The sequence below is a fragment of the Perissodus microlepis genome, chromosome 14 (assembly GCF_051167445.1).
Source record: "Perissodus microlepis isolate ML-2025 ecotype Zambia chromosome 14, ASM5116744v1, whole genome shotgun sequence".
NCBI classification, from domain to species: domain Eukaryota; kingdom Metazoa; phylum Chordata; class Actinopteri; order Cichliformes; family Cichlidae; genus Perissodus; species Perissodus microlepis.
The window spans coordinates 6,002,111-6,026,527 of record NC_140474.1 but is presented as its reverse complement, the minus strand read 5'-3'; the positions used below and the strand labels follow the sequence as shown (position 1 = coordinate 6,026,527).

Below are 24,417 nucleotides of genomic sequence, written 5' to 3'. Positions count from 1 at the left end.
CATATGGTAATCCTATTTCACGCCAGAGAACGATGAGCAGTCTCTTCGTTAAGAGTCTGATCAGCATTCAGTGTTATGTTAGCATGCAGGCTCTGTCCCTCAGAGCCGCCTCACTCTCTCCCCCTCTCTGCTAGAAACAGGCCCTTGTGCTCCCAGCAGTCTCCTCCTGTTTCATTTACATCTTAAGCATTTAAGCTGATGCTTCATCCAGAGCAGTTTAGCGAGAGTAAGCAGTAGGAGGTCAGTGTCTGATTCAAGGACACTATTTACAGGACATATGGTTGCTTCAGGATTGAACCCATAACTTATCATTTATAGGACAGTCCCTTTAATGTTCGGCCACCTGGCTGCTTCATTTGTGGCTGGGTAATATTGTGTAGAAGCGCTTTTATAAAAGATGTGATGAAAGTACTCTTAAGTCGAGTTGGTGTAAGTTACAGCAGATGCCATGCAGCTGGAAGCTGAGGGTGAAATCTCTTTTGAAGTAGTCTATTTTGGGGGATGATTTTGAGGACTAATCTCACAGCATGGGGAAAATATTTTGACCACAACCATGAAAATGGATGGAGCAGTTAAAAGGAGAGCAGCCCGGCATGGTAGCTCATCTTTGCTGTCTCTACCTTATTTATAGTCCAGAAAAGCAAAATAAAGCATGAGTTTAGCAGCAAAAAACAAACAAGCTTGAAAATAAAATTAAACAGAAAAAAATAAGCATACTAATTAAAGTATGACGAATTTAAAGACTGCAGATGTATCCTAAAACACAGTAACAAAGCACAACCCAGGAAACCAGTTGTTTATTGGAAGACAATCTTGGGAGCAAAAATCCAGCTGATCACACTTATGCAATTTAATATATGACATCATATACATCTCAGTACGTTAATAATTTCAGCCTTTAAGGCCTCCTGCATTTCCACTATTGGTACTTTTGTGCATTCCTGATTCAATCCTCCTCTCTCGTTCATGTTCCAACCCTTTGTCCAAAAAAGTGCTTCCTATGTTTGACTAGGTTTTCAGTAGTTATGGCACACAGCAGTTAACCAAATAAATTAACTTAGCACAAATAAACTTTGTACCCAACTGCTTACAGTACTTCATGCTACGAGATATATTGCATCTGATGCTACAGAATGCTTGGTGGAAAAATAGCAATAAAAGTCAGAATCCATAAAACATAGAAGTGAGATTTAGCCCAGAGTCCTTGTTGGGGTGATTTGGGGAAAAAAAAGTACACCAAGTAATATTTTTAGCATATTTTTGTTCAAATTATAAATATTTACAAGGATTTGAATTTTCTGAAAAACATAAGAATCACTTTTCAGGCATTTTTGCTAAACTATAAAATTTTCTCCTGTCACGAGTAGCCATTCCTTAATTTCTATGTACCATAGACCAGCGGTCCCCGAGCCATGCACTGGTACCGGTCCGTGAGTCGTTTGGTACCGGGCTGCGAGTGTTGAGGTTCAGGTGTGAAATTTATGGTTTACAGGTTTTTTTTCGTTTTATCGTTAATATTTATTGTTTTTATCGTTACCTCAGTTTCCCTGTGTCTTTTCCCGTGTGTTATGAATACATTTTAGTTATTTAGGGCCGGTCCGTGGCACAAAAAAGGTTGGGGACCGCAGCCATAGACTAAAACCTTCATGACATTGAAAACTACAAATGTAGTTTGATCAGTGCATATAACTGAAATTTAATTCCAGGTATTTTATTGTTTGTTTTTTTAATATCTCAAAAGACAAAGTACGTCAGTAAGAATGAAATATTGCAGAAAGACTGATGGAAGATGGAAACTTTTTTTCCCCTTCACATAAGAAAGAACACGCTTTTGGTTGATTAAATGTCTACTAAAACTTAAACACTGTAAAGAAGTGGCACACAGGAATTATGGCAACATCACATTGAAAGTTTGTAAAATTCATATAGAGAAATGGTCCTCATGCTAAACTTTCACCACGTTGAATGTCCATGTTTTTTAAAAAAAAACTAACAAAAACAAAAAAACATCAATTGTTTCCAAACCACCTCATCACTCGTCTCCTTAAAGCCATCTATTTTTGAGTCTTATTTCAAAAGCTAAGGAGCCCCCGCATCATTGATTGTCCACTGGCCAAGGTAACGTCAGGTGACAGCTCTTGGAAATAGCCTTTGTAATTGGTCCCAATGAAACTGGCCAGGCGATCACTGCTTCATAGTGTTCTTGATGGTCCACCTCTGTCCCGAGCAGGGCTGCAGGACCAGCAGGTGGCCGAAGTAAACATTAGCCGGCACCACCTCCAGACAGCGTCCAGTAGCCCGATTTATGATCGATTCGTTCTGCAAGGCAGAAGGAGATACAATACTTTGTTTTTAACAGATTTCACAGATGGTCTGTGAACAATGCGTGATGGTGACAGAACAGTATGTAACCAGACCAAGCCTTATGTGAACTGTTGCAACCTCTTTCTTAAACAAATGGCACTAACTTTTTACCTTACATCTATATAAAATAAGTAAGGTCTCCCTATTTCCCTAAGACTTCTACGTCTGCAGGACTCTTCACTGCTTGTCCTGCTGTGTGACAAAGAATCGATGTGGCAGAAGGTCTGTAGCATCACTATTCAAGCTCTCCTCTTCCCGTGCAAAGACAGTTACAGGCTGTAACTCTTTAGTTTTTAAAGGTTACCCAAACAGAACTAAAAGACCAATGGAAAATTGACTTACAAAAGGTTTTTCACATTAAAAGAAAAAGAGAATCAATGCCAAAGTAAAAGGTATATTGAGTCGCTTGTTACAAATTTGTTTAGTGTTATTACCCTTTAAGCAGTCTGGGTTTAGTTGTCTTAAAAGGAGCCCTTATTTTCTAGCATAAATATAATTTTACAACAGTTATTGTTCATATTAATCATAGCCAAAGTCTCAGTTTATGTGCAAATAATCCCCGTTAACCAGACTGCTTTGATTTCAGTAATAGCAGAGATGATATCCTAATATAGTCATCACAAACAGACAGATCTATCTGTGAAGTCCTACTGGCCCCGGTGTTTGTGAGGGTTTTAATACAAAGAAAGGTGGCTTCAACGGAGGTATTAGGAATATAAAGGCGGTTCTGTCAGATAAAGCATGAACTACGGGGCTGCAGCAATGCTGAGTATAAGAGAAATGAAGATTCATACAAAGCTACTCTCATATTAGAGTCCAAGAGAAAAAAGAATGGACCCAGACATGAGCACAATGGGTCCCTTTTAACCCTCTCAGGCTCAAATTAAACTTTTTGTTGCTAATGCACAACCAAGTCCTGCAGTGGTACTTCTGAGTAAAAAAAACTCATAAAATATGTATGTGGGGTAATCAGGTTGTTAGTTTTTAACTGTTGCAAATCGGCAACGCCTGCCTGGAGAGGGTTAAAATCTGACATATAGATACTTTTCCTCTCAACTCTATGCCAGTAAATTTTAGTTTTTCTTATAAACACTCAGTTATATCATTGAAAAAGACAGATTTCTTTACACTTCTGACCTGAGAGAAATGCCATGTCTTCTGTTTCACGTTGGTCACCTTTTCACAGTTGAGGAGCTGAGGAAAGTTGCTGATCTGATCGTCCACCACACAACGAGTGTCCTCACCAGTGCTGCCTAGGGGTCCCAGAAACAGCTGACCTTCTTTAGTGTAGCGTCCTAACTAAGAGGAAAACAGATACGTCACACATACAGTAAACGGAAAGTTACTGAACTGGCTGAGTGAATACTGTTCTCTGTATTAGCTAACAATGAAATAAGTATGTGATGATGTACAAGTTGAAGGTAACCCGGCAGGAATTTTCCTTGATTATGCAAGCTGTTGGCTTTTTTTTGCTTGCTTTGAACAAGAGGATGGTGTTGTTCCCAATACTGCTGAGAGGCAAAACATGTCTTTGTTCTTCACTGAGTGCTAAACACAAAGATTTTCTTGTACATCACTGCTAATCACAGTGTTGTTTCAGCAGAGTTCTAACCCACATATAGCCCTAACATTTTATATACACCAAATTCTGCAGTTTTCTCAACTTGACAGAAAGAAAAAACAGAAGTGAGTCAGATTCTGCCCGATCTGTTTTCTAACCTTTGTGTCTTTCACTTCAGCTTTTTCGTTCAGATTAATAGTAACTTCCACTTTAGCAGTGCAGATAAAACAGTTCCTTTGGTTGCATCTAAAGCTCTGAGGCTTTGAGTGTGCTGACGATAAAGACTGATTGGGAAATTGTTTATATCACATTCTGTTCCTAACAAAGCATGAATAGTGGTTGCAATGCCTTGCAAAAGATATAAAGATAAAGCTTTCCATCAACCACCCAGTCAGTCTTTTTGCAGAGTAACTGCATCCTGTTTGCAGTACATCATACAAAAGTCAGGTGATTTAACAGCGTTTGGACTTAAAATCTTAAAAAATCCCACTTGTGGTCTCTAGATGTCACTGCTTCTTCTTAAGAACAGAGTATTTATTAAAATGTTTTTCTAGTATTTCTGACCACTACAAGTTACATTCACCTTTTCACACATATTCATATCGCACTTTATTTTATGCACTTATGTGCTTTATCTGTTTTGCATACACACCTACAGCCAGTCACCATTTAACCTAACGTGCATGTCATCGGACTGTGGGAGGAAGCCGGACTACCTGGAGAGAACCCACGCTAAGACACCATGGGGTCGCTTTTATCTCTGTGGAAGTGCAAGTGTGAAAAGCTGGTGGTCTAATAAAAACTGAAGACTTTTTGTTCCATGAAAAGGATAACTTTAAAAATGCAACTGAAGCATGTCTTGTGAAGAAAGTGTGATGCGGCACTCATTTTTCCAGAATTGAATTGAAATTTTAGCTCTTTTAGCATTTTGCCACTGAAGCCTTGACTTTCTGCCTAAAGCACCTGTTTACCACTGTGAGCTAAAAAGAGAGGCCCTTAGGGCCGAAGGGATGAAGAGCTGACACTGGCTGACTCAGGGCTTCAACACAAAAAGTGCAAGACACAATTTTATTCTGACAGCAGAACTCACTCCTTGGAGGATTTCAGCTGAGCCTGTGATTGAGACACAGCTGCAAATCACATCACCGGAGAAGCTCACTGTATGTTTTCATGAGAAAGCAAAGCGACTGGAAAAACATGGAGTATACTCTTTAGTATGGTGGTGAGGAAGAGTGTTGTACCTGAGGACCCCACCCATGGCATGGGTGCAGGGTGGCTGTGTGGTTCTCCTTCACACCCTGATCCATACACAGGTGGCTTGCTTTAGAATTGCGGACCTTAAATACACAAAAAAAGAGTCAGACTTAATTCATAAAATATAAATATTCCCCAAAATAATTACTGATTAAAAATGTATAAAGGCTAAAAACAAGGATGTGTCAGTGTGGATCAGACAAAGTTCTAAATCTCATTTATTTTCTATTAACAGCTGAGAAGATGTGGATGTACATGCTCTCTGAGTGCCTGCTTTCTTGTTATTTTTTGGTCTGTGGAGGAGATACAAGTTTCTTAGCACTTTGTGTAAGTCTCATTTATTTAATTTCAGTGGTTTAATTTGTACATCAGATCTTACATCTACAAACTGTTACTTTTTCCTGTGTCTTTGTCCTTCATGGCTCACCTCACCGTAGAACAGCGTATCGTTGTACCTCCTCATCTCTGGGTAAACGTTGTCTAGGTACCAGTGAAAGCTCTTACATTGCAGACTCTTCCTCAGTGCAACCCTCTGTGATATGTCTCCGTAATCAATACCGTGGTTCTGCAAGAGCAAAGGAAGTTATTATGCCTAAAGTCTCTACATAAATTGTGGAACCAAAAGAAAAACTGTTTGGCTCTGAAAAGCTATTCTTAGTACATGAAAATATGGACATCTGATAGTCACAAGCAGACAGACAAGCATGACTGACAGCATCCTCTCTAAGAGAGGTCTTGCTGCAGAAAAATGCCGTTCTCACCTCCATGGGGATGTTCCAGGCCAGGTAGACATTGGACTTGTACTCATCCATCCAGACCTCTGCCACACGCAGGGCATTACGCCGTGTGTGGAAAGCTATGTTACTGTGGTAAGGTTTCTTCATTCGTGCAATATGAGCCACTCTGGAGCAAGGCAGCACCTCCATACTGCCTCCACACAGCCACACCTGTGGGTAGTAGGAGTATGAATTAAAGCTCACAATAATATACTGCTGGCTGCTGGGCAGCAGGAAATATAAATAGGCAGATGCACAGTCGCCGCGATGTCCTGATTTATAAAGTCAATTACAGCTAACAGCTGGAGCATAGAGCACCTGGAAGGACGTGTTTTCTTTGTGCTGGAACTAATGAAAGCTATATCTGTACATTTAGCAGTCCTTCTCGGTTTTTCTTCTTGTTTTCTCTTATATAAAAAATATCTAATTGTTGCTTTTATTCATTTTTTTCTAGCCAACCTTAAGGGGCATCAAGAGGAGCTGAGGTTTTCGGCACTTCAGCACTGGGTTAACTTTTAAGCTCCAACTGTGAGTATACATACATAAATGCATGTTTTTTTTACTTATATTGTTTGCTGTGACAACGTATCATCCAGAGCACTCTCCCAGTCAGCGAATACACCATGATGATTCCAGGCATGTCATTAAAGATCAACAAGAAGAGACGGTCAGAAGCACAAGTCATGCTTGAAGATGTGGCCAAAACATCTTCTACGGTTCACCATGCTATTTCCCAGCTTTGATGTAGGACAGCGGGCCAGAACAATAAGACATGAATGCTAGCATAGCCCCAAGAGCAACACAACAACAGCTTGGTCAAATGATTAAAGTTACTATTGCAAACGTCTTGATGCATTCTCAATCATCCAGGAAAGTCTGAAGACTGAAGAAGTCACTTGGATGAGTGACGAAACGTTTCTCCCACAAAACGCTACGTCCAGATGAACAGAATCAACTTTTGGAGATACTATTGCAAACCTTAATAATAATAATAATAATAATAAATTTTATTTGAAAGCGCCTTTCAGAACACTCAAGGACACTGTACACGGTAGAATAAAAAAAGCAGCATAAAAGCAAGCAGTTTACACAATCATAAAAGCATAAGACAACAAGTGAGTTTTGAGTTGGGACTTAAAGAGAGAGACGGAAGAGATATTTCTTAAATCAGGAGGTAGGGAATTCCAGAGTCGTGGAGCAGAGCAGCTGAAAGCCCTGCTCCCCATGGTGGCAAGACGGGGGGAGGGGACGGAGAGAGAAAGGGAAGAAGAAGATCTAAGACATCGAGATGGGCCGGTGATCTGAACCAGATCAGAGAGATATGGAGGAGAGAGATGATGAATAGCCTTAAATTTGTACAAGAGTATTTCTTCTTCTGCCACTGCTGACCTGACCAAGATTCGTTCCTTTTGTTGCTTCTCATTAACAGAGGTCAAAGAAAGTTTAATGAGAACTACTGGACATCATTCATTTTTGGTGCTAAAGGTTTAAGAATTAACTGCAGCAGAAGAGGTGGACCTGCTTGTGAAGTGGTTTAGAAAAGAAACCTCAGAGCATGAAGGTTGAATCAATTATCTCCTCATACAAACCACCCAGCAGCTGAGCTGAAAATGATATCAGAATGGCTAGAACAATGTTATGGCGCATCTAAAGCTACTGAAATAGCTCTTAATGCAAAACTTTTAAAAAGAGATTTTTGACCTAGCAGATTTGCTATTGAAGAAATAGGAAGCTGAACAAAATAACTTCCTCCCAGTATCCTCTCTGGAAACAGCCAGTGGTACTCATCCCTTTTTCCGAAAGCTTCTACACAACCTCAGGAAAAATGGACATGCCCAAATAAGGGCATCATGTAGCTATAATCTCTAAGTTGATCATGGTGGAATCCAAATTTGAAATGACCTAGCTGTAATCCTTACTTCATTCACAATGATAGCCATCAAAATCAACAGGTCAAGACTGAGGTATCCTCTGCAGGTTTGGAGAACAAATGTGCAAAGCCAGCAACTGACCAATTAGGAACTATCCCAGCCACAGAAAAACACAGCCCTTAAACAAACACAGAGGCATCAGAGGAAAACCCCTTGAAGAACAGATGAGAACAGGACATGGTGCTGTGAATTCATTCATGCAGGACTGTGAGTGAGATCAAACCACTGCACCCTGAATTGACCTCTCACTGTTAGGTAGAATTGTTGTGCACACCCACAAGCTTCAAAAGGAGATTAACTGCTCTCATAATGAATAATTTACCCAGAAAGTGGATCTTGGCGGGGTACTCGCAGAAGAACTGAGCATCAAAATGGAAAAGAAAGAAGATTTAAGACACGTTAGGCATGGTAGTTGTTGACGGAAGGACCGGTCTGAGTATTTTGGAAACTCCTGATCTACTAGGATATTTCTGTACAACCATCTCTAGGGTTATCCCAAGGGATGGTCCAAAAAAGAGGAAATATCCAATGAGAGGCAGTTCTCTGGGTGAAAATATCTTGTTGATACCAGACCCGACCAGAGACTGCTTTGAGCTGATAAGAAGGCAACAGTAAAACAGATAACTTCTTCTTAAAAACCACTTTTGCATTACTTTGAACCGTGAACCTTGAAGAATTTGGGCTAGAGCAGCAGAGAACCATATCAGGTGCTACTCTTGTGAGCTAACAGGAAAGTAGTTTCTTGAATATGACAATGAGTCCAGTGGTTTCAAATGGCCTCCACAGTCAGGGGATCTCAATCAGATAGATCACCTTTGGTATATGGTGCAATGGGAGATTCCCATCGTGAATGCACAGTTGACAAATCTGCATCAACTGCATGAGGCCATCATGCCAAGATCAATCTTTGAGGAATGTTTCCAGTACTTTGTTGAATCTATGCCATGAAGAATTAAAACCGCTCTGAAGGCAAAAGAGTGTCCAACCTAATACTGACAAGGTGTATCTAATAAAGTATCTGCTGAGTGTGTCCAACCCACGAGCCTTCTGCTGTGAACATAATGAAGACATAGATATCCAAGCTATCTGAACCCATGTCAAAGTGATGTGAGCGTAACAGAAACTTCAAACTGACAGGTCGCCAAACAATTGCACAGATGCAACCTGTTTCACTCCTGACAAACATTCCTACTGGATAAAAAGTTGGTCCGTCAGTCTTTCTTCACACTGGGAACAATATGAAACATGTTCCATCCACAGATAAACAGCACTACAAACAGAAAATGGGCACATAGGTTTTAAAGATAACCTATGTGTTTCTGTTACCCAAGGACACGGGTGCTAACCAACATGCCAAAAAAAACATTTTTACTGCTCTCTGCCACACTCTAAGATAAAGAAGCAGTACTATGATTTCATGTAAAATATGTTGGACAACAACCATGCAAAATTGCCCCATAGAGGTGCTGATATCTACTGCTTGACATTCATTATCCCAAGAATCCTGTTAAAACCCAAACAGTCATTGATTCAAGTGCTTGTTATGACAGAGTTTCTCTGAATGAGGTCCTTCTCCCTGGACACATCCAAACAATCCTCTTGTAAGGGTTGTAGTGAAATGTAGAAATGTTGTTGTCGCAGGGCGAGTGTGTCCTACTGCTTTGTAGTAAAAGAGGAACAGAAAGAATTGTGGTTCTTGAGATGTGACATTGTGGGCTAGATTCATGTCTTTGCTAATACTTCATCTCCAGCAGTTGTAATATTTTTTATAGGTGCATTGAAGCTGAATTTTAGCTGTTTTATTGCATCTGTACACGTTTACTTATCTAGACTTAATTTTGGGGGGAATCTTGATATTTTTGATGATAAGATATAAGAACTTTCCATTTCAGATTCAAGTTATGACCAAGTCAACTCAAAGACAAGGAAACCGTTTTTGTCTTTCTAAAAATATTTGATTGTTTAGCTTGCTGGATAAAAGCCAACATACTCGGGTTGTGAAATTGTTTGACGTTATTTTTTCAGGAAAAATCTAATAACCTTGCAGAAAAACAAAAGACTCTCCAATCTCTCAAAATGTACAGAAACAAACTCCAACCTTCCTGCTCTACGTGACCTATTTATCTCCATTGCCCTGCTGTGAGCTGCTCACACAGGACTGGTCCTCCAGGACTCTTAATGGGGCCTCATTTATCAGTGGTGCCACGCTACGGTGGCCACTGCTCCACTTAAAACCTACAGGGGTAAAGAGGGAGCAGGAACAAGAGGAAACTGGGTGACACACAAACCCTGATGCCTAGTTCGATGTTCTCCCCTCCGTAGACGTCCATGCCTGAGTCGAGTAGACCGAGTTCTCCAAAGTAGTCCCGATTGGCCACAAAGGAGCATCCAATCATGGCAGGCGTCCTGCAGCCAGGAAAACACACTATCATGTGACACTGAGCGTTTGCAAACACCAGAATGTGGTTTTTTGTGGCTTTATCTGATGTTTATTTTTGAGTACTTTTCTACAACCCAAATCTCCACTATGCAAAGTTTCACACTTTATATTTCAGCCTATCTAAACATTTTTGTGCATGCTCATGCGATTTATTCTTATTTTTAATTAAAGAATGGAAGGAAATCCAATTTAACACAAATATATGGGTGATAATCAGATAATTAAAATCCTATTTTCACCACTCTCTAATTTAGGCTGTAATTTTTTTATTGCTTTAACAAAGTCTGGTTTTCCATCAGGAGCTTTTTTCTTGTTTTCCCCTAATCTTCCCCAAAACTAAAAAAAGGACTTGGTGGCAGTTTTATTGAAAATCTTAAAGAAGTGGAAAAAAAATACGTCTCAGAAGTGTGAGATCTGTGTTCACGTTTAAATGGGAGAAGCTGGCGTACCTTATTGGTGCAGACATGTCTCCCTCCTCCCACCACTCTTTGGGTGGATTAATGTACATGCACCACAGTTCCCAGTTGTAGCCATGGCCAGAGTTCTCATAGCGCTCCACCTCGAAGGTATCGTGCTTGATGTTGTCGATTGACGGCAAGATAATCCTCTTGTGGTTTTCTTTTATTCTAGCTAGAACTGGTTCTGCCCTGAAAAAAGTGCAAACACACACACACACACACACACTCATTTAGTTGACTTTACTTTGTGCAGAAACAAAGTTTATAACATCTTTTAAGAGCACCACTTTTTTCATCCACTTCAGTCAAATAGAAAGTTCCTTGTGTCGTCCCAGTTTTATCACTAATTCTGTTTGATTCAGCCGAGTTGAGCTCTGCAGGGTGCAGTGAGAGAACTGCATGGTATACCTTAAGTTATGCACTGAGCTCGAAAATGAGATCCACAAAAAGACATCAACAGGATGTGGCAGTTGTCTTAGCGGGGTTAATAAGGTCCCTCATTGCATGCTAATTTCTTGACAGTATTTAGCCTTTGATTCAGTTCACCACCAAGCGCTCAGCTTTTTTGAATCAGTACAAAACCTTCATTTTTTATGGTTACTAAAAATTTACTTTTACGACAAGTTCTCCAAGAGGGGTCCTGTTTTGGTGTGTGTTTTATGTGTGCTTGTGATGTTTTTTTTTTAAATAAAATCCGTTCAACCTGATCCCACAGCCTCAAGTGTCTCATTTTAAAACTTCTCAGGTGTGAAATAGCTTGGCTCTTCCTTTTATGCAGCTTCAGCTATCCTTTGTCTTCTCTTTCCATGGTTTCTTTGCTCTTTGTAGCACTCTTTTAACACTGATACCCAAAGCTCTATTATTGTCATTGTTGTTATCATGAATAAGTTATTCCAATGTTCATACATTTGGCAAAGATATGTTTTTTTCCTGATTTAATTTTGAGTAGATGTCATTTTTGTTTTTGAATGCTTTGTTTCACTTTAATTTACACTAAAATAAGCCTTTTTCCAAATACCAAAAATTCACTCCTGACTGTTAATAACACTGTGCTTCCCGCTAGATGATAGGACCCACTCACCATGATGGGGTGAACTCCACATGGGCATCAAAAAATCCTGTCACCTCAGCAGTGGCTACCTTCCAACCCTCGATCCTGGCCCTGATCAATCCCTCTCTCTTTTGGTTCCTTACAATCTTCACCAGGCCAGGATAGCGTTTGTTCACATACTCCTCCAGTGGACCTTTCAGTTGCTCTACAGTTCAGAAAATGAAGATAACACATCAAACAAAACAAGTCAGAAATGCTTATGAACACTGATCTTTAGTTGATCTTTGAATCTGCAGTTTAGCTTATAATCTGCACATGTATCCTTGAACAGTCTGCCAGCTGGAGTTTTCCGGTATTTGATCTGATGTCAGGACTAATAAAGCCTGAAAAGAATATATCACCATTGCAGCTAAGTTGGCGAGTTTAAGAAGAATCTCTGCATGCTAAGGAAAGTGCTTGTATTTTTTTCTTAGCTTCTCTGACATCAGATCCATTGCAGCCCTCTTTACTGAAGAAAGGAGGAAAAAAGGAAAAATGCTGTTCCAGAGTCCCCTCTGGCAGCAACAATCAAAGCCTGACACATTATGCCTAGCTTGCATAATTATTTTCATGCAATCATAATAATTGGAATTCATGTCGATAAATATGAAAGGACAGCAGAGTGAGCTTAAGCAACCATTCCCAGTATGACAACTCTTTTGTCTCACTTCTCTCACTGGCAGCCTGCACTCCTTTATAAACCTCACATCAAGCCTTAGTATTGGTTGCGTGAAACAACATGATAAGAACACAAAGGGCAACCCACTAAGCACTAAGCAGTGTTTTTTATTTTTATTTTAGGCTGTCCAGAGACAAAGAACTAAAAATATTCAATATACCTATGAAAATATACTCACTGTATATATATAATCAAAGCATTTCTTTAGCAAAGTGCACATACTAGCCCTTTTTAAGTTCGTTGACATATGTGCACTCAAACAGGCCCAATGAGATTGAGGGTTATACCCCAATTATTTGTGTTAGGTTTGTAAGCTTTTCCAAATTAATACACAAAATCAGCAAAACCACCATAAAGAAAGCTTATTTAAATAAAGCTGATATTGTGAGAACAAAGCCCAAGGGGTGGAAAATGAGTAAAAAACCTGTGAAGCAGAGAACAACATGAGGGACTGTTGCAGAGCGCATGAGTGAAACAAGCTCACAGATGAGCTGACAAAGATTGGCAGAAATCACTTTAGAGCAGCCGGGTAATAAGGAACAGGTGAACATAGAGTGGAGCAGATAATTACGAGGAAAAACCCAAACAAATACTTTCAGACAATCCTAAAGCTCTTATTTAGTTACATAGAGTCATGTGTGAACATTTTGTCTTTACATTTTGCTTCCAAGGAACCGAACTGTCTTTTAATTCTGTAATTTTTTTCACGTTCTTCAGGCTTTCTGAAGGTCCTTCAAAGTTTTTCTTTGGACATCATTTTATTATAATTTTCAGTGCAGTCCTTTATTTGTTTGTTCCTATGAATCATTCACACATAATAAAGGCACCTAACTCAAGGGACAAATGTGTTACTGGCACATTACCAGGAGCTTGTCACAAATACACAATTTGTTTCCTGCACAAAAAATGACAAAGATAACACACCAGCAAGGTGATTACCAAAGAGCTATTAGCCAAAAACTTGACATATGTCAAGAAACTAGTAGAGGACAAAAGAACTGGCAGCTTAAATAAAAACATCTACAGCAGACAAACAGAATTTGAAAGTTGTGTCCTTAAGAAATAACAAAAAACTGACACACAACCCGAGAGATGCATCTGGCATCTGCTACATCTATTTCCCATTTTCCTAGCAAAATACAAAGACATGATGGCTTATTAGCTCATCCTATCCTAAATAATCACTGATGTATGCCAACTATTGTCACTGCTACACTATCAAAAGCTGAAAACAAACAACAACACAGTTTATAAATAAAGAAATAAAGAAGCACACATACAAATAGAGAGATGACATAAAAGTTCTCACTCAGCTCCCTGCGGTGCTGTTTTAAGCTCCAACTCACTCTAAACAACACCAACGGGGGTCTACAGCTTCCTGAGCATCAACGACCGCGCCACCTTTGATCTCTCAATCAACTCATCAGCCTTTTCCCTCCGGACCAAAACACTCACAGCCCTTCTTCCTCTGTATCACACACCCACGCGCACGCACACCCACACACACGCACACACACACACACAGTGATATACAGAGCAACATTCCTTCAGAGAAAAACACATTTCTCGTGCTCTGTCTTCCATTTCTTTCTCTCTGTTCTCGTACTTCTTTTTTTTCACACATACTCTTCATCACAAACTCATTTCACATGCGTGTTTTTTTTCACATACAAACATATATGGCAAGAGCATGGCGGTGGGTGTCTTGCAGGCAGTAAGAGGGGTAAGCACTATTTGTTCGCTCGCCTCGCCCTGGGCGCCACTGCAATGTCTTCCTCTTTGTGATGGATAGCTGGCTGTCAGCCAACCAGCAGTGTCAAGTGAGAGAACGCTTCAGCTGTCTCAGTCCTTTCACTCTCCCACTGTGTAGCTCCGTGTTTCTTATACTAAGTCCCATTGTTTTATAAGAATGATTAAAATACATCTGTAAGCTGCACTGTCACATATGCTTCTTGATAATGTATAACTTGCTGCATTACCAGATGCCAAAAAGAAATTAACACTCAGACAGCACATTCATGGCTAAGGCTAGTTTTTGCGATCCACATCCACACATCCACTTCCATTAAATAAAGCGATCCACATCCACAGCAAAATTTCTTCCTATTCTTTCTTTATCCACGATGCACCACTCCACCGGGTTTTATAAAATCTCAGCAGGGAGTTATTGTGTATTCTTGCTACAGACAAACAGCACTGACAACAATCCTCTGCCAAGGTGATTCTTGGAGTATAAATTATACCAGAAAATACACAAAGAAGTCCAAAAATGTGATAAACATGAATCACGAATTAAACTAGTTCAGAACCAAAGACCCATGTCCAATTTTCTATTTCCTGCTTGAGCAACATTTTGTAAAAACTTCAACACACAGCACTTTTAGAAAATGATGTACCCTTTTGTATAAGAATGAAATCATGTATTTGCGACACTAAAAGCCAATTGTCTTGGGGAGTGAAACTGAAAAGGTAGGGAAGTCAGAAAGTGTTGGGTGTGAGACTAAGGCATTGTTGGCTTTGATCTTTTCATCGATTTGTTGACAGTACATGAATTAGACATTGGCAGCCTTATCCCCTAAAGCCTCGACTATCTCATCTCTTTCTTCCTGTTTCCTTGTTATTTTTCTTTGCTTTCTGTTGCTTTCCGTTCTGTTAGATTGCTTCTTCTCCCTCTTCTAGATATTCATTGCCTGCGCTCTCTCCCCTCCTCTCTGTCCGACCTCATTTATCTTAGAGCCTCCCTGTCTCTCATCCTTTCCCTTTCTTGATGCCACTTTCTCTAATAGCCTGGTTTGCTCTCTGAGCCTCTCCTTCTCATCTCCCTTTTTCTCTGTTCTTCATTGCCCCTCCTTTCACTTTGCCTGTTTTCAAACCCTTCAGCTCTCTTCATTCTTTGACCTTTTCTGTCTTCTACGTCATCCCCTCTTCTCTTATTTTTCTCCACCAACACCTCTTTATCTCTGCTGTGCCTCCCCTCTCCTTTTCACTTTTCCCGATTTATCTCCTCGCCCTCCTCTCATCCCTTGCCGTCTCTTCATCTTCTCACCCTGCCCGGTAAATATGACAGAGACATCTCTCCTGTGACATCCAATTGTGTGTTCTGCCTCTATCTGCCTGTCTGCCTCCACAAACATTTGACACCATCAGTCACCTCGGAAAATGCCTCTTTTCAAAAGCAATGACCACAGCTTTTGTCAAGGAGACGCTCATCCCCGTGACATGCAAACACGCCCCATCAGAAGTCTGATGCCTTTCATCCTTTAGAAACAATGTTTCAATATATCTGCATGTTTAAGTGTAACAGACATGAAAAAAGTATGAACACATGCTTTGTGTTACATTTATAGTGTGTTTGTGTCTCATTGTGATCTGCCCCAAATGATCAGCTAATGTACATATCTGCATAGTTATGGTTGTTCCCACCCTCAATCCTAGCCCAGGTTCAACAGTAGCCATGTCTACTAAAACATAATTACCGGGAACAAAAATGTGGTTTGGTGTGTTGCTATATTTAGTTTATTAAAGTCCTTTTATGTCTTGCTTTCAGCTCCTTTATCACAGTGAAGCTGGGTCAGATTAGGACACAAATTTGTCATGCCAAAGTCAAAAAGGGTAGCTCTATAGGAGACTGTGTATGCAATAATCTTCAAACAATACTGGTTTTAGAGGGCTGTAATGCTTTGCCCTAGTTTCCAATGATTGTTTTGACATTTGTAAAACAAGTCTTTTGCCTGGTTGTAACTTCAATCTACAAAACTCGCTTACAAAATCACACAAACTCAGAAGCATTTAAAAAAGTAAAAATAAAGAAAATACTACACATATATCTAAAAACTGGAATCCTTGATGCTGACAGATTGAAATCATTTTTATAATTTGGCATTTTGTAACATTGACAAGAATATTTATTTTCATATGCCGATGCCTGTATGAGAAAAAGTATTCAAATATTCTCTTTTTCACTCACTAGTTTCAGTTTTATAATGTAAAACGTAATTATATAATTATATTTACGTTACATGATACTTATTGTATAAGATAATTATTTCTGGGATACTGAATGACAATTTGATGTGTATTTTGTTGCTTTCAGTAGAAATCCTGCTGATGACTCAGTGGATTTTAGATGGAAATTCTGTGTTTCACTCACTATAAACCATCTTCTAATCAGAGGGCGAAAAAGCCACTCTTCTTATTTGGTATTAGCTGAAGGAAATATTTAATCTATACTGACCGTCATCGCTGTTGTCGTCCACCAGGATGACCTCCTTGAGCAAGTGCGCCGGTGTGTGATTGACAGCTGAGTGGACTGAGCGCAGGATCACCGACAGAGCCTCGTTGACGAAGATGAAGATGAGGGAGATTTGGGGAAGGTCTCTTGAGTAGCTGACCTTTCTACATCTGTAGAAAGACACGACACAACACCTGTAAACTACTTGCATTAAGTAATACGAGGTGCCAGTGGAGCACTAGAGTGATGGTTTGGGAAAATTAGTCTACAAAGTTATACAATTAAAAAGACAATAATGATTTTGTATTGATGAGCCCATTTACCATGATTTCTAACATTTCTGATCAATTAAATGTTATATTAAATAACAAGGAATACGCCTTTCTTTTTAAAAATGAGGACATTTCTCAGTGAACCTTAATTTTTGAGTGCTCGTATATTTAATTTTGAATTTGTACGGTCCACTCAGCCTCAATTATTCCAGCAAAAGACCAAACTACCTCCATGGAGCTGCTGACGTCTTGTTCAATGGGGCTGAAAGGCAGAGCAAGTGCCGCTTCCTGTTCAACTATAATCGCAAGGATTTTTTTTCCACATTGGCCTTTTAACTGCATGTGCTGTTTCAGATAGAAACCCTATTTTTAAGTTGTTTTGTTTAAACAGCTCTAATGAAGAGGAAAGCGGCAGGGTGAGGCTTTGGCTCTAAGTTTAGCACATGTGGGAAAGGAAGGGCTTCTTTTATTGTCGCCTTTTCACGTCTTTTTTTCTTTTATCGATTATCTTATTTCCTCTGTGAAATAATAGCTAATTAGAAGTTATTCTATAACAAATCCAGTGTTTTCAATTCACGAGGTTGGAGAACACTTTTTTAGGGTTTTTGGCAGGAAACCATTAGAAAACAGAAGGCAACATTAACAAGATTAACCACGAAGAACTGGGACATTTGTCACCTTTTTTCTCCTTCTGATACAATATTGCAAAAGTCTTGAGGCATCCTCATTTCTTTATATTCTGCTGGGAAAATGGGAAATAGGCACAGCAAATCGAACATAGCCTGGACTCTCTCTTTCCTGAACACACTGCTTTAGTAAATGTTGAGGTCTGGGCTCTGGGGAGGCCAATCCATGACTGATCTAGGTATACGTTTACTGCATTCACCGTGTGTTTGGGATCATTGTCATAATTAAAAAAATATGCCTTTTCCAACTAGATGCTTTTCAGCTGGGACTGCATGATTGATGAAAATCTTAATATCTGGTTCATATTTCCATCAGCTTTCTCAAGATTCCCAACACCACTGGCAGCGCCTTCATCGTGTTTTACAGATGGATGTAGACACCCTCTCTACATGGAGTCATATCAACAATTATTTGAACCAAAAATGTCAAATATGAATTCATAATGCTGTAAGACATGTTGCCACTGATATAGTCCATTTCTTGTGTAATTTACCATACCTCAGCCTTTTCTCCCTGTTTCTCTTCATTAAAAATGGCTTCCTGACAGCCTTCCACTGAGACCATTTCTGATGAGGCTTCAGCAAACAGCAGATGGATCCATTAAAGGGCCAGTGCATCTCTCAGGTACTTCAGGTCTTTGCTTTTCTTTATCTTTTTCTACATCTTAAGGACATGATTTTCAGATACAGTTCATCTGCTGTACAGAGTTATTTAGTCCTGCTACTTTTCCAGTTTCCTCAAATTTTTTAAGGACTCACAGCACGCCAGATTTTTGGGAACCACCTAGTTGGTTCAAAATGCTATTTTTACCTATCAGATTTTGTTATCTTTTAGATTCTTAAAGATTCAACTAAACGAAAAGAAAATCTGGCTCCTTGAAAGCAAAATGTTTTTAAAAATTAGGCATATCTGAATATTTTTGCACTGTGCTGTATATGTAACAGAGAGGATTCCAGAAGATCCCTTAGGTTCACATGAATAAGGCTTAAAAAAAACTACAAACATGATCACAGTCTAGTGGAAATATAAAATGTCCAAAAACTACTTCTTCAGACAATTTGTTAACAACTTTTAATTAATGGATGTGCAGGTAAAGCTGTATGTTTGAAGAGCTTCCTAAAGAAAAGCAAGAGGCAGACTAGCCTGACGGGAACATATTTTAAACCCCTATATTACAATCATATCGGGGATATACTGCATGTACATACACTGCAGGTAGGAGATACTACAGCAATTATGTTAATACAAATTGAGAACAGGAGGAGGCAGGGACGGTGCAATCAGCGTAACCAGTTCCAGCAGTGTGTAGGAGATGGAAGGGAACAGCGTGAATGATTGCAAAAGTGGGAGTGTGAACTTGTCACTTTACAAGTACAGCTTCATTGATTAATCTGAGTATGACTGTGATTATGGCTGTAGGAGTCAGCTCATCAGCTGATGGCCATTCTAATGGCACTTATCAGACTTAACATCACTACAAGCTAATGCTGTCACATCTATGATCGGTATTGATGTGCAGTACGGGTCCACTTTTATTTCTACACATGTACCACATTGCTGAAAAGAGAAGCAAGTTTAATAACCCTAGAAAAGCTGAGCAGGTTGACAGAAGATCATTTAAAATGCTGTTTTTATTTTTTCCTATTTCTGTTTCTCTTGCTCCTCTCATACTTCTCCACAATCTCCTTCAGTCAAACAGAGTAGACTCCTCTGACACCAGCTTACATGCTGTCTATGTCTGAAAATGCCGCACCCCAACGTGCTTCACTGGCCACATTGATCGAAGCAACATAAAAGACCTTCTAGAAGAAGAATGAGGGCACTGGAATTTCATCTAGACCAAGGATCCAGTCTTTCTTGTCATCAGTGATTTTCAAAAAAAGGGGCTGTGACTTGCTTCACTATCAGCTAGCTGGAAGCTACAAACCCTTAACTAAGAATGACTGAAGACATAATACACACGGCTGTTTGTATATGACGATAAGACATGAAGACCATACACATAGAAACGTGCAGTCATTACATAAATAAAACCATGTGCAAATGTGAGGTAAGCATTTTGTACCCAAGCACTGACTTACACATGCACATGCACACACAGCACACTGTGAATGTGTGCGTGAACGCCTGCTGACCGATGTCAAACCAAGACTTACAGTGCAACTTCATCAGATATGAGCATAAGAGGCTGGGGGAGAGTAATAAAGACTGAAAGGGGGACGTGAAATATATGGAAAAATGAGCCAAAGGATTCATGTATGCTGTGAAAAGCAGCTGGTACAATAAGAGAGCCACCAAAGCACATACTCGACCCAAACCTCTGCACCTCTGTGCATATACTGTTACTACCTAATACTATAGGGTTGGGATTTTCATATCAGTTTCACTGATATGTGAAACTAAAAATGCAAAACTATAGCATATCGAGCACAGATGAGGCTGCCTGGGAGAGCTGCGTTACACCACTGTGCCCCCTTATAATGGCTGTGCTCTACACATGCATGGATATGATTAGACATGACTAGTCTGCTGATTGCCACACAGATGTGATTACTCAGTTACTGTGAAGCATGAATGAAACAGCTGATGCCAATCAGCTAATGCAAGGGCAACCTCAGTGCTCTATGCAAAAGTGTGGGCACTCCTGGGAAAATCACACATTTATCAATTCACTTATTCAACAAAGAGCAGTTTGACACAGCATATCTCTGATGCACACCTTTCCATGATGAACAAATTGGATCCTTGGATTCAAACAAATATCTAGACTCAGATTTGTTTGGGTTATTGCCTTAAAAACAGCAAGATAAAGTCTCTCATTTTTATTATTGATATTTAATAGTTTTAGTTATTTTTTTTTAAAACATAAAAAAAAAATTACATTTTGAGCTACCTCACAATGGTAAAGAATCCAGAACCAGGCCAACACTAGAAGTCAATCCTTTCTACGTTAAGCCAACCCCTTAAATTAAATTTTAATGCAAATTCATGCTTCACTTTTTGAGCTATACTGCTATCAAACAAACAAACAAAACCAATGAGCAATCATTTATTCAGTTGTTAAATATACATCACTTTTTATTTTAGGATCTTAGAAATAGGACTGGAGCATGTGCAAACATTTGGGCTGGGCTATAAAATAGTGAGAACTCATTAAGTCGTAAGGCTGGAGGCAGGTCAAAAATTCTCATCTGAAGTTCGCAGCTGATGGCATTTCCAGAGTTGATAAAATCTATGAGTCTTCGAACCTTGTGGTGACACTCAACAGCTCTGGGCTCCTCTTAACAGATGACTAAGGATCAGAAAATGAACCTATCTAATGCCTACAAAGCAGGGTGGTGCTATAAAAATATCAAAGTGCTTCCAGCTTGCAATTTCACCAGATGAAATAACATAATGAAAAGGGAGTTGAGGGGCACAGTGGAAGTTAAGACAAGATCTGCGAGAGTAGAGAAACTCTGGTGAAATGAAAAACAAATCTTACATATGGTCGCAAAAAAGTCAACATCTTCAGTATGCAAGCACAACTTTTGGATAATGCAGGCAATAAGTTTTAAGACTCATTAGCTGAGTATTACTGACGTGTGCGTGGGCTATATTTAGAAAATAAATAACACTGCATTAACATTAAAAGGTGTGTTAGAGACTGAATTTATTCATACATCCACACGTACATCAGTTTTTACTGGAGCAAAATAAAAATTAGGACTGTTTTCAGGGAGTTCTACATCATCCAAAGCAACTGAGACACTGATTATGGAAAAATTATGCTGCTCATGTATTTTCTTTTTAATGCTGAAACGACCCCAAGTGAAACGTCAACCGTGTCCACTGTGTTAGGCTCGAGGAGGATATCTCAGAAGCAAAGAAAAAAATTTTAAATTTGGATGACTCAACCATCTGAAGCGCAATTTAAAGTTTCCTCACTTGACTTGTACTCACTTGCTAGGCCGATGGTCTGGTATTGTGCGGTCCAGAGAAATTCTGTCACTGAGGTAGGCATTATAGCCGTACTTCTCCCTAAGGTATTTAGCGTCACTCTCCTCAGCCGGTGACAGCGTGGCGGGGAGGCCGCCTTTACCCCGACCCCCAAAGCCCTCAATCAGGCCCAGAGATTTGGACAGACCTGAGCAAGGCAAACAAGAGAAGATTACATGTCAGGATCCTTTAGTGTGCCTGAGTCACTCTCCTCTCAGTAATGCATTATACAGCCCACAGCTGATAGCCTGCCTTACCATCACAGCTCCAAACTTACATGAATATACAGTATTTTGTCAGTGGCTGTCAAAACAGGTGAACTTCTGGGCCGAGTTCATTAGAACCAGAGTTGGCACAGAGTCACAGAGAATATCTTCAATCTATGGACACAATTTACAAATAGGATGTGTGAAATATTCCCAATCCAAACCCTCCTATCCATTCTGAGGTCAGTAAGCCTTCATTTAATGATGGGGAAGAAAATGAAACTCTAAACATAGGCTAAACTACACAAGTGAAGGCTTTAAAGCTTTCACTCTGTCTGTAGGGGGGACGGAGAACAATTAACACATACCACACCATCCTTCACAGTGTTTGAACCTCTGTGTTGGCAAACATCCTGCATCCTGAAGACACCAGAACCCTGAAAGCTCCTTCTCGGAAGTTAACATTAAACTCTAACCTCCCGGAGTGCAATAAAGACATTGTCTTTTCAGGGATTAATTAAAGTACAATTCTGGATAACCTTACTACTGTTGCAGGGAAAATCAATTCACTGCATCCTATTGTAATCAGCCCCATGTATCCATTTAAACCCAAACCTGACACACTTGTATTTAAAATTAAATGTTTTATTGGAAACTTAATTACCATTGGTGATCTGCTGCTCTACTGCTGGAGTATTAAATATGCTTGGTAGTTGCTGACTCTTTCTTCAGTGGTTCAGTAGATGTAGACTTTCTAACAGAGAGCACACTCTCATCGTGCATGACCCATAATTACTGAAATAATGTGAGAGGAGTGCCAGATCCAGCAGCTGACTCTGTTAGACAATATTAGGGACAATGCAGGGAGGCTTATTCATTAGTTTCTAACATTTCATGTCAGGGCTCCAGAGGGAGTAAAAAAAAAGTCAGACAACACTGACTTTTAACTTTTTCAGATTCCTTGAGGGAAATCAAGTTGACACGTTCTTTCACTTTAAATGTTAACGTGCTCTTTACCGTTTAGCTGCCTGTACACCACGTCCTCCAGAGAGCTGAGCCTTTTCAGCAGCACCTCATGGCTGACGCTGGGCCCCTGTGCCGTCCCGTTGCCCCGGGCTCTCTTCCCATCACCCGCGGCCTCTGGACCTGTGGTCTGGATGCTGCGTGCGTTGTTGCACTTGGCCCAGAAAGTAATGAACCCGGCAACCGCGAGCACGTTCAGCACCAGTAAGACCCTCCATCTTCTGAACACAAAAGCCATTAAAAAGTCACCAGTGTCCGGGCTTCCAGTGCGTAAGAGGTCAGGAGGAGGGACAGTCTCAGGAGAAACCTGAGGCGCGTTATAGTTACAATGCGCCAACTATGCATGCGCCCTTCAGCCTGACTTCAGAGAAGTGTGACAGAAAGCAATGCTCTCAACCGCGGTGTGTGTAGCTGACTCAGTCCGCAGCCGCAGCAGTATACACTCGCCCCGTAACGTGTCGAGATTCAGGTCTTCTTTGCCTTGCGTTGCGTGGAAAGCTGCAGGGATAATTCACATCAACAGACCTTACGAGAGCTGCAGAAACTCACAGTTTTTTTTCTCCACTTCTGAGCAAGTGACATAAGCTGCGCTCTTACCATTTGACACTGGGGTTATTCTAGGTTGCATCCCCCTTCTGATGAAATTCGGGGGCGCCTGGCCATCGGCTTTCATCCGTGTCACCGCCACTTCGAGCCTTGCTTTACAATCATGTAAGACAAAGACACGAGCATATGTTGGGCTTGAGGAACAGATACTCCTAAATAATTTAACAGAGAGGAGAATATCAAGTGTGTCTTTTTTTTTTTACCCTCTCCTTTGCGTCTAACACAAGTCGGCAGTGATGCGACTGAAGCGGGCAGCGCGCAAAAAAATTCTCTCGCGGATGCTCAATGAAAACCTTCTTAATGTTCACTCCAAATTTCCGCTCCTTGTCTTGTTCGCACGTCGTCTTTTACTCCCGACACTCGTTAATCACAGTGAAACGTAACTGAGGAGACTGTGCGGATAATGAGCGGAGGGCAGCGATTCCGGGGATGCAGCATCCTCTCCCCGGTGAAGGTAGTCCGGAAACGCAGCAGCGGCAGCAGAAGCAAAGAAAAACGACGCTTTCTTGTTATTCTCTAAGCGCTTCTTGTTTGTTGTGCTCTGTTATTTCCTCTAATTCTCCCTACAGTGTGTACAGCCCTCATCGGGAACGCAGGAATCAATCCGGCAACGTTTCACTTACAGCAGGTCAGGGGGGTGGTGGGTGGGGTGTCTGCTTACTGGCACCCAATTAGCTGCAATTATCCAACATTAAATACTGGATTTTACAGTGGGTCACAAAACGTGGCACAGTTTTTATTGATAATTTCACCACAGGAGTCTGAACAGTTTTTTCTTTTTCTTTTACACATCTGTTTCACACAAGTCGTTAAAATCACAAAGCCCGAATAGACAGTAACCCAGTTCTGCTTCTATACTAA

General features: G+C 40.3%; 1 protein-coding gene across 4 annotated transcripts; it reads right to left on the bottom strand.

The window, feature by feature from the left end:
• Positions 1–781: 781 nt before the first annotated feature.
• galnt17 (polypeptide N-acetylgalactosaminyltransferase 17) lies at positions 782–24,205 on the bottom strand. 4 transcript variants are annotated; one of them, XM_084950742.1, is made up of 12 exons: positions 23,548–24,205; positions 22,945–23,448; positions 21,686–21,869; positions 16,788–16,954; positions 11,866–12,040; positions 10,776–10,973; positions 10,175–10,292; positions 5,941–6,126; positions 5,607–5,744; positions 5,167–5,262; positions 3,502–3,663; positions 782–2,319 (listed from the first exon to the last, which is right to left on the bottom strand). In XM_084950742.1, exons 2-12 carry the CDS (start codon positions 23,186–23,188, stop codon positions 2,185–2,187), a joined length of 1,803 nt encoding a protein of 600 aa, XP_084806868.1. In that variant the 5' UTR covers positions 23,189–23,448; positions 23,548–24,205; the 3' UTR covers positions 782–2,184. The 4 variants fall into 4 exon arrangements, with proteins under 4 accessions (XP_084806868.1, XP_084806870.1, XP_084806869.1 ...); XM_084950744.1 differs by having other exon boundaries at positions 22,945–23,649; positions 23,760–24,205; XM_084950743.1 differs by having other exon boundaries at positions 22,945–23,645; positions 23,760–24,205.
• Positions 24,206–24,417: the final 212 nt, after the last annotated feature.